The 10,795-nt window shown below is 44.6% G+C and overlaps 2 protein-coding genes across 2 annotated transcripts in view; one reads left to right on the forward strand and one right to left on the reverse strand.

Moving 5' to 3' along the window:
* The first annotated feature begins 3,362 nt into the window (after nt 1–3,362).
* Nucleotides 3,363–7,273, forward strand: LOC103253730 (RNA-binding protein 4B). The gene is made up of 2 exons (XM_008051969.1): nt 3,363–4,042; nt 6,685–7,273. Exon 1 carries the CDS (start codon nt 3,374–3,376, stop codon nt 4,031–4,033), a length of 660 nt encoding a protein of 219 aa, XP_008050160.1. The 5' UTR covers nt 3,363–3,373; the 3' UTR covers nt 4,034–4,042; nt 6,685–7,273.
* Nucleotides 5,958–10,795, reverse strand: part of LOC103253733 (RNA-binding protein 4) — a 34,043-nt gene continuing 29,205 nt past the window's right edge. Inside the window, exon 3 of the mRNA XM_021709522.1 lies at nt 5,958–6,391. Coding sequence (XP_021565197.1) covers nt 6,375–6,391 — 17 coding nt within the window. The 3' untranslated portion in view covers nt 5,958–6,374. The remainder of the gene's footprint in view (nt 6,392–10,795) is intronic.

Below are 10,795 nucleotides of genomic sequence, written 5' to 3' on the forward strand. Positions count from 1 at the left end.
CCCGGCTGATTTTTTTTTTTTTTTTGGATTTATTGTAGAGATGAGGTCTCGCTGCCCAGGCGGGTCTCGAACCCGCGGGCTCAGGCAATCCACTCACCTCAACCTCCCAAAGGCGTGGGATTACAGGCTGAGCCACCAAGCCCGGCTTATTATTATTATTTTTTGAGTTAGTCTCACTTTGTTGCCCAGGCTGGAGTGCAGTGGCACGCTCATGGCCACTCCAGCATCAGCCTGCTGGGCTCAGGCGATCCTTCTGCCTCAGCTTCCAAGTAGCCTGAATTACCGGCACGTGCTACTGTGCTCTATATTGTAGAGACAAGGTCTCACCAAGTTGCCTAGGCTGATCTCAAACCCCTGGGCTCAAGCAGTCCTCTCACCTTGGCCTCCCAAAATGCTAGGATTACAGGTTTGAGGCACCATGCCCAGCCAAAACCTGTCACTTCTATTACATATCTCTCAGTTCTAGGTTGTAACCTGAATCCTTCTTCCAACTACACAGGGATAGAATTTTGACACAGATGTTTATAAACTTGAGTTCCCACCCTCTAAATAAAAGGAGGAACGACAATTGGATTTAGTAACAAATATCAAGGTAAAATTGCTGGGTTTTGTTTCTCAGAAAAATGGACCCAGAATCTATAAAAGTAAAGTGCAAGTTTAATTGAATTTTTAAAGTGTTACTTCTGGCTGGGCTCCATGGCTCAGCCTGTTATCCCAGCACTTTAAGAGGCAAAGGCGAGTGGATTGCCTGAGTCCACGGGTTCAAGACCAGCCCGGACAACTTGGTGAGACCTTGTCTCTACAATAAATAAAAAATTAGTTGGGCGTGGTAGCACACGCCTGTGGTTCTGGCCACTCAGAATGCTGAGGCGAAAGGATTACCAGAGCCCAGCAGGTTGACGCTGGGGTGGTCGTGAGCATGCAATTGCACTTCAGTCTGGGCAAGGAGTGAGACTTCAACTCAAAAAAAAAAAAAAAAAAAGTGTTACTTTTAGGCTGGGTATGGTGGTTTATGCCTATAATCCCAGAGCTTTGGGAGGCTGAAATAGGAGGATCACTTGAGGCCGGGGTTCAAGACCAGCCTGAGCAGTATAGCAAGGCCCCTGTGTCTACAAAAAAAATTTTTTTTAATTAGCAAGGTGTGGTGGCACATGCCTGTAATAATAGCTACTTGGGAGATTGAGGCAGAAAGATCACTTGAGCCCAGGAGTTCCGAGGCTGCAGTGAGCCATGATGGTGCCACTGCAGTCCAGCCGTGTCTCTAAAAAAAAAAAAAGAAAAGAAGTATTTATGGGTCTCTGGATTAGCTGCTTTTCATTACTCTGACTTCAGAATTAGTGTACAGTTTGTGTCTGTCACACAGCTTAATGTTCTCATGCAGGTTTGAAGGCCCAGCTACTTATAATTCTTTAATCTAAATTATTATTTGAGACATAAATTGGGGCAGAAGTCTGTGTTTCTGTTCCAAGCATAGTTAGCATTGTGGCCCTTAGTAACTTCTGAGAATTAGAATGGGAATATTTAAATCTCTGAAAACGATGGGTTGGGTAAATGCTGCTTGCAGAAAATGATTGCCATCTGGTATCTATTGACTGTCAGTGGTGTTGGTGGATGCTGCCTGACTGCTGGCATCTGGAGGTAGCAAGCCTGAGCACCTTTGTTTCTGCTGAAGAATGAGTTTTAAGTTGGAGGCAGCAAGTACTAGAAACTGCGGTGGTGGGAATCTTAGACTTTGGGCAGAACTGAGACTGACTGAAGTGATATTACTGCACTAACCCGCTCCCCTCCCAGTCAGTGCATGGCACTGTTCTGGCTGCCATCCTGAATCGTGCTGTTTCCAACAGAATTGGTGGAGCACGAGGCCTCCTATCCCATAGCTGCATCCAGAACAAGGTCTGTCAAAGAGAATAACTTGCTGATCGCAGAGGGGCCATTTGTTCTGAGCAGCCCTTCAGAATGACAAGAAGCCCCTGTTCTCCACATTTGCACTGGCTGTTTTTTCTTTTGGCCACAGTTTGGAAAGAATTGACTTGATCTCCAAAGTCCTTTGCAATTTGGGACTAAATTACTGCCAAGAATATTGCTTTTCCTAAACTGCTTTTAAAGACTTCAGACACTTTCGTCAGTAAGGGTCCCTGGGTTTGGTGATTCATGAAACTGTATCTTCTCTTAGCAGTTCCTCCATGTTGGTCATTTCCTGAAAGTGTGGATGTGGCCTATTTGTAGGAATGCTTAAAGGCCTTTAGGCAAATGCTGTATTTTTCCTAACAAATAGATAATCCTCTATAAAGAATTGTAAGCGGCCGGGCTTGGCGGGTCACACCTGTAATCAAGCACTTTGGGAGGCAGGGGCAAGACAACTGCCTGAGCCCGGGGATTCGAGACCAGTCTAGGCAACTTGGTGAGACCTCCTCTCTACAATAAGTTAAAAAAATTAGCCAGGCATGGTGGTGCACACCTGTAGTTCCAGCTACTTGGAAGGCTGAAGCAGAAGGATCGCCTAAACCCAGCAGATCGAGGTTGCGGTGGCCGTGAGCATGCCACTGCATTCCAGCCTGGGTGACAGTGAGACTCTGACTCAAAAAAAAAAGAATTGTAAGCTACATGGCAGGATGAAATGCTGATCATTGCATTACATGTGAACGCAAGAAACTGGTACTGTTGCAAGATCTCTCTAATCCTTGTTGATGAGAGACCTTGGTCAGGTAGTTTTCTTCTCCACAGTAGACATGGATTCACCCTTATAGGAAAAAAATGGGAGTGGGTTGAAATCTAGAAGGTCTATAACTTCCAGAGCAACTGAAGATGAAGCAGATGAGCCAGGTATGATTTGTGTAGCTGATACAGAGAGCCCTCTGGTGACACCTGCAAAAATTGCTGCAGGAACAAATGGACAGAAGATTGCTGTGGTTTTTAAGCTCCGGAGCTGCTCAGGCCTCAGGTGGCCCTGAGTAAATCAGTGAAAGGTGGATAAGATGCCTCCCACATCCACATAACTGAGGCTTTGCTTTATATTTGACTTGGAAATGTTGGCAGGTTTTAAATCATTACAATTAATAACAGTCTTAGCGAGAAGATGTGGAAACTTTCCATTTTTGTGTTTTGGGGCAAGGACAGTTTTGGAGACAAGTAGGAGAGCGTCTGGTCTGCTGCTGGTGTAAGTAGAAAGTATTAAGTCTCCGAAGACTCCAGTTTCTAGTTGTCATCTGTAGTAAAACTTCAACTACTTTTGGGAGGGGATCGCTGAAATGGGGTCACAGGAGTGTGTGCATGTGTGTGTCTTGTGAGAACTCGTTTACTTTCATTTAGGGAGGATAAACAGCGTCAGCGAGTCCTCACAAATCATTTACATCTGTTTCCTCAAGGAAAAAGGATGCACGTGCAGTTGTCCACAAGCCGGCTTCGGACTGCCCCTGGGATGGGAGACCAGAGTGGCTGCTACCGGTGTGGAAAAGAGGGGCACTGGTCCAAAGAGTGCCCAGTAGATCGCACGGGTCGTGTGGCAGACTTTACCGAGCAGTATAATGAACAGTATGGAGCGGTCCGCACGCCGTACACCATGGGCTATGGGGAGTCCATGTATTACAATGACGCCTACGGAGCACTCGACTACTACAAGCGCTACCGGGTCCGCTCTTATGAGGCGGTGGCGGCAGCGGCAGCAGCTTCTGCGTACAACTACGCCGAGCAGACCATGTCCCATCTGCCTCAAGTCCAAAGCACAGCTGTGACCAGCCACCTCAACTCCACTTCTGTGGATCCCTACGACAGACACCTGTTGCCGAACTCTGGTGCGGCTGCCACCTCAGCTGCTATGGCTGCCGCCGCTGCCACCACATCGTCCTATTACGGAAGGGACAGGAGCCCACTGCGCCGAGCTGCAGCCGTGCTTCCCACTGTGGGAGAGGGCTACGGTTATGGGCCAGAGAGTGAGTTATCTCAGGCTTCAGCAGCTGCACGGAATTCTCTGTATGACATGGCCCGGTATGAGCGGGAGCAGTATGTGGACCGAGCGCGGTACTCAGCCTTTTAAAAACTGGAGGTGAGAGTGGGGTGGGTGTAGTTAAGAGATCCCACTTAGTTCCCTTGAGAGAGACCCATGCTTCATAGAGGAGGCTAGCGCCACCTGTTTGCTGTTGGGCAGTATCCAGAAGATGCAAACTACATGTTAGTCTTTAGGGCTAGAAGTTCATTTGGCCTGTTGAGGTTTTAATGTGACTCCCACAACTTGTTCCTTCTGGGATAACATCAGACTCGCTTTTAGTGAGAATATCATTCTTTAATCAGTTGTAACTTGTTTTGAGTTACAGAAAAACATTTCAGAGAACCCTTGTGACGTGCTATATTACATCATCTACACAATAAGCTTTTGAGATGTTTTCTCTTTTACAGAGAAAGGAGCTAAGGCTCAGGGAAGTTATGTGTTCCGCTGAAGTCATTTGGTAAATGAAAGGTAGAGTCAAAATTCAAACTCAGGCCTGTCTGACTCCAAAACCCATGCTCTTTCCACTATAAAAGTACTGTAGTGTTAAGCGGAAGGCTACAGGTTCCGGTACTAGTATGAATATCACAGGGAGAATTTCAATATAACTTTTAGGCCTCCGGTTTGCTAATAAAACTACTACTCGGGTCACTGTTCTCTGTCAAAGGAAACACTTCCAATATCAAATCCACATGCCAGATAAAGTCCTATAAATTTTAAATGTTTACATTTTAATGTTCTGTCCCATGGAGTCCTTTCCTTATTAGTAATTCAGCATCTTGTTCCAGATGGGTACTTAAGCCCTATTTTTCATAGCCTGTGATGCTGTCATTTAGAGCCTGATACTTTGTTTTTTCCAGCAATTTTTGGTTTTTGTTTGTTTGCTTAGGAGGAACATTGAAGGAATTAGATAAACTGGTAATTTCCTCATATGTATAGGTGATGAAAACCAATGTCATAGGCTCTGAAAATTCAGTGCTTCAGGAAATGCATACCAAAGGTGTTTGAATGGCCAGAATAACTAGGAATATCTAGAGAAGGATGAATCTCTTCATCTGAGTGGAAGTGGCATGACAACTATATCCTCATGGATTTCCTTGTCCCTTGAAACTGAACATTAATCGAATTGGGGGCCTAGTAACAAGGTTAAACTGAGTTACCATTGAGTTTCCAAGTATTCCTAACTTACCCTTTGGCACATGTGTAGAAGAAAAATCAGTCAGGCATGGTGGTGCTTGTCTATAATCCCAGCTACTTGGGAGGCTGAGGCAGGAGGGTTGTCTGAAGCCAGGAGTTCAAAGCTGCAGTGAGCTACAGTGGTGCCACTGCACTCCAGCCTGGGTGACAGAGTAAGACCCTGTTTCAGTAAATAAAAGAAAAAGCCATAGGAATTTTCTTTTATGTAATTGATAAGTAAATATGGTGTGAACCTGTGATAAGGTATTCTATATGACCATGTCAGCAAGACTTGGAACCTCCTGAGACCATTGTGCAGCAAGTCTGGTTCATGTGTGTGAAGTGGATGATCTTACAACTTGTAGAGTCTACCATTACATTTTTGCTTTTAATGCAGCTGGATCTACCACGAGGTAGGATATGCCTCTGAAGTAAGCTGGTATAAGTCTGTCAGATAACCTGTTTCTCTCAAGAGTGTTTCCAAGTTAAATATTTAGTATATTGTGGTCTTTAAAAGGTATTGCTAAGACGTTTTAAAGTGAATTTTGACTGCAAGCAGTGGTTGTTCAACTAACCTCTTTTAGTGATGACTCTTAAAGAAACTTACCTTCCAGGTGTGAACCTCAAATGGACTGAATAACCCTGAGTTGGTTGCAGTCCCAGGAGCCTGATGTTAATGAGGCTGCCAGGATGAAATACTCCAGAGCTGTTGGGGCTCCAAATTCGGGTCTCACCCTAGCAGAACTGATCCAGAACGTCACAACTTTTGAAGTCGATTGGCACAGATCAAGACCAAGATTTGGCCCTTTGTCTGTAATAAGTAGAGGAACTTGGTGTGAGTTAACTTTTTTATTCCCCCAGCCATTGATGTCTGGAGTTCCCATCATCAGTAGAAGAATTAGAGATATTCTAGGAGTGATTTCTTCTTTTGATTTGGTGAGGGAGATATGGTCAATTAGGGGAACTACTGGAACTGTGGCCTGTAGCTATGTTGAAGGTGGCTGAAGGGCCGGCTGCTCCTTGATACCCTTCCCTTTGTGACTGTCATTTCTGAAAGCGTGTCTGCTAGGAAAGATGAAAATGAAACACATTTAGAACAGTGCGATTGGCCTTTTAGGAGATCTTGGCATCTTCCACTTTTCCTGGACCCAAAAATTAAATTTCCGTTCTTGATCATGTATATATGCCCTTTGTTTGCAGCAACAGTAGCCTTCTGTCACCAGGTTATCTTGCCTAAATGATGGATAAGAAAATGAGAAAGATGTATTTATCCTACCAACCCGGCAGTCTTCCAGCTAGATTGCATCTTGTCCTATATATAAGTAGATTTCTATGTGTAGCTATTGGTAGACTCCTAGATAATTAATTACGTGGGATATAAATTTGATCCAGTCTGACTTGGTTTTGTTGTGTTCTTTGTTTTTTTTTTTCCCCCTGGAATACAGGACGGGACCAGGGCCCTTGTACTCGGAGCCAAGCTGCTCTCCAGGCATTGTGTAAGCCTCTTGTGTTGTGCTCTCTTTCAGGTAGGATAATTGCGGACTGAACCCTCGGGCTGCGGTCATATATGAGAACTTGCTCCGCGCGGTCCCCTTTGCCGGGATGTTTCCATTGCTTCATGTTTCAGTAAACAAAGGAGTTTGTGACCAACTATGTTTTCTTTCTTAATTTAATTCTTCTAAGTTGACTTTTCTTTCCTCCTGATAATAGTCTCTGTAGCCTTTCACTCTGTTCCTTATATTCTCAGCCTCTGAGCAGCCCTAGGTAAGGATTATGCTGGCATCCCCTTTTTCCTGTGCAGTGGAAGCCCTCTTATCTTGCTTTCCCTAGGAGTTGAACCCTTCTCCCTACCTGCAGCATCTCCTTTCCCTTTAAAAAGAACATGTAGTGGCAAGCAGCCTTTGACTCTTCTCTGTTAGCTCTGGACTCTAACACTGAAGCTTATCTTCTGAAATTGCTAGGACCATTGGGGGTTTTGTTGTTGTTTTGTTTGTTTTGTTTTTTATGTCTGACCTGTGATCGTGGTGCAGCATTAGCTGAAATTTAGCCTTGTTTACTCCACTCCTCCCATTTTTTTATTTTTTGACAAATAAACGTTTCTAACACTTAAATATCTTTTTGTGTTTGTGTGACTGTTATTTATCACCAGTGTCTTCTGATTCTTTCCTAGTTGTGATCAAGCTAAGAAATTCAAATAAATGGATATTTGAAATTGAGATGTAGCCAGGCTTGGTGGCTCAGCCTGTAATCCCACGCTTTGGGAGGCTGAGGTGAGTGGATTGCCTGAACCCGCGGGTTCGAGACCCACCTGGTCAACTTGGTGAGACCTCATCTCTACAATAAATCAAAAAGTCAGCCGGGCATGGTAGTGCATGCCTGTAATTCCGGCTCCTTGGAAGGCTGAGGTGGAAGGATCGCCGGAGCCCAGCAGGTGAAGCTGCGGTGACCAGGAGCGGCCACTGCACTCCATTCTGGGCAACAGAGTGAGACTCCAACTCAAAAAAAAAAAAAAGAAAGAAAGAAATTGAGTTGTAGAAGGAAGGATTTGGTGAGGTAACAATAGCAGTGGTAGGAAATGAGAAGTTAGTCTTGAGACATTGCTGAATATGTTACAGCTGGTGGTCATGCGCCTTCTCTAAACGACCAGAGCGCTTCTAGTTTAAAAGCCAGCGGACTCAGATTAGTAGTGATAGGAGTAAACTCCACAGTAAGCCCTGCATCAGGAAAGGGCTGAGCCAGATTATCGCCAAGGACCTATCAGGTTAACTTAGTTTGACTTCAAGTTTTCTAGCCAGCATAAAGAATGTGCATTTTTGTTACTCTTGACTCAAAAAACAAATAATTTTCTGCTAGGATTAGGCTTTGGCTAAAAGAAAGTATTACAATCCTTTGAGCAGAAAGGCAAATAGAGCATTAAAGAGTAGCAGTGACATTTTACAGTAAAGTATGTCTACTAGCATTTTAAAAAAGATTTATGAACATTTTGTCATTGTTTAGATGTCCCTAAAACATATTTAAGTGATGGGCTCTACCTAACCTTTATTTATTGTACCTTATATGGAAATGTTGACCGGTAAATTCTGACTAGATGTGAAATTTCGCCTACAATTATGTAGCATTTACTCTTACATATTTTATACTTAAAATAATCCTGACATGCTTGTTTCCCTTATTTTTAGAGGGAGGGGTGGGAAATGACCATCTACAGAGGTTTGCCAGTCCATGTACACACTCCAATCAGTGGATTGTACACAAGGCTTATGGTACCTTCAGTATTCCTCAGGGAGGCAGGGCTTTCCTTGTTTTGTTTTGTTTTTTTGAATCATAGTCTCACTCAGGTTGGAGTGCAGTGGCATGCTCACAGCCACTGCAGCCTCCACCTGCTGGACAGGCTATTTTTATGCCTCAGCTTTCCAAGTAGCTGGAACTACAGGTGTGTGCCACCCATGGCCGGCTAATTTTTTTAATTATTGTAAAGACTAGATCTCGCCAAATTACCCAACCTGGTCTCAAACCCCTGGGGTCAGGCCTCTGCCTCCCAAAATGCTGGGATTACAGGTGTGAACTACCATGGCCGGCCCTGTCCCAGATTTATGAAAGGGAAAATAAGGTAAAGATCCTGGTATTTCCTTGTGGTTGACCTGCAAGGCACCAGGCAGAGCCAAGAAACATACCTGCAGGTTTTGCCTGCCTCACCAAAATCTCTGGTGGTTCTCTGTGCTATATTTTGACCAGTTTAACATAGAAGTTTTTAACATACCTTGATTTTTATCTCATTGGCAGAACAAGCTAGGAAAAAAAATGGATTCTGCAAAGGAGTTCTGTCAGCATTGCCCAGCAAAACTTTTGGAATTGATGGCAAGTTCTGTAGCTGTGTTGTGTGGTTTGTAGCCACTGGCCGCATGTGGCTGTTTAGTACCTGAAATGTGGTTTATCAGCAGAGATACTATGTTTTATTTCATTATAATTAGCCACATGCAGCTAGTGGCTACTGTGTTGGACAGCACAGTGCAGACAGTAAAATAAATGTCTTATATGAGGTGAAAAAAGCCTTGCAGGATTATGTAAAAGTTTTTTTCCTTAGAAAATCCTTATACACATACCTGGTCCAAAGTAGATATAAACTGGGGTTAATTTTCAGCCAATGAAAGGATTGCTGAGTAGGAGCAAATGTATGTATGTACTGTATTTTTTTTTTAAGTTGAAATCGCACTCTGTTGCCCAGGCTGGAGTGCAGTGGCATGCTCATAGCCACTGCAGCCTCGACCTGCCAGGCTCAAGTGATTCCTCCGCCTCAGCCTTCCAAGTAGCTGGAACCACGGGTGCCTGCCACTACACCTGGCTAATTTTTTTATTTTTTTATTTTTTTGAGTTGGAGTCTCACTCGGTTGCCCAGGCTGGAGTGCAGTGGCCGTTTCCGGCCACCGCAGCCTCGACCTGCTGGGCTCCAGCGATCTTTCCGCCTCAGCCTTCCAAGTAGCCGGAATTACAGGCATACACTACCATGCCCAGCTAATTTTTTTATTTATTGTAGAGATGAGGTCTCGCTGCCCAGGCGGGTCTCGAACCCGTGGGCTCAGGCAATCCACTCACCTCAGCCTCCCAAAGGCGCGGGATTACAGGCTGAGCCACCGAGCCCGGCTAATTTTTTTTTTTTTAATTGTAGAGATGACAAGGTCTTGCCAGGTTGCCCAGGCTGGTCTCGAACTCTTGAGTTTAGGCAATCCTCCGCCTTCCAAAGTACTGGGATTATAGGCATGAGCCACTGCACCCAGCAGTACAGCAGTGCCGTATTTTTAAAGCTCACTTCTTACATGAGAAATTGCATGTTGTGTGTACAAAATTCCTTTTATTCACCAAAACCAAGTTTCGCAACATAAATGATTTCAGAGTCTCATGAGGCCTCTCAACCCTAAAAGCTCCTGAATTCACATGTCAGCTGTTTGAACTACTATGAGCCAAGACTGAGTGAGGACTTAGTGATAAATAAGACATATCTGATTTCTACTGGAGAAGCAAGCCTTAATTCCACTTGCGGTAAGTACTGTGGGGATTACAGGTGTGAGTCACCACACCCATCATTCGTTTTTTCTTATACGATCACTGGCCAGGTGTGGTGGCTCAGGGCTATAATTTATTCCCAGCACTTTGGGAAGTCGAGGTGGGAGGATCACTTGAGACCAGGAATTCCAGACCATCCTGGGCAACATAGTGAGACCTTGTCTCTATAAAAAATTATTGGGTATGGTGTATGTGCCTGTAGCCCTGGGGCTACTTGAAGGCTGAGGAGGTGGGAGGCGAAGGACTAAGGCAGAAAGATCAGCTGAGCCCAGGAGGGCTAGTGTGCCACTGTGCTCCAGCTTCAGGTAGCTGAACTAGAGTGAGACTCTTGATTCAAAAAAAAAAAAAAATAGCTGGGTGCAGTGTTTCACACCTGTAATCTCAGCACTTTGGGAGGCAGAGGCGAGAGGGATTGCCTGGGTAACTTGGTGAGATCTCATCTCTACAATAAATAAAAAAATTAGCTGAGTGTGATGGTGCATGCTTGTAATTTCAGTTACTTGGAAGGCTGAGGTGGAAGGATCGCCTGAGCCCAACAGATTGAGGCTGCGGTGGCCATGAGCATGCCACTGCACT

Source organism: Carlito syrichta, unplaced genomic scaffold (genome assembly GCF_000164805.1).
Source record: "Carlito syrichta isolate Samal-C Ts95f unplaced genomic scaffold, Tarsius_syrichta-2.0.1 Scaffold249661, whole genome shotgun sequence".
NCBI lineage: Eukaryota > Metazoa > Chordata > Mammalia > Primates > Tarsiidae > Carlito > Carlito syrichta.

What these genes read in the sequence shown, in the direction of transcription:
- LOC103253730 (XM_008051969.1), top strand. Translation starts at nt 3,374, where the DNA reads ATGCACGTGCAGTTGTCCACAAGCCGGCTTCGGACTGCCCCTGGGATG.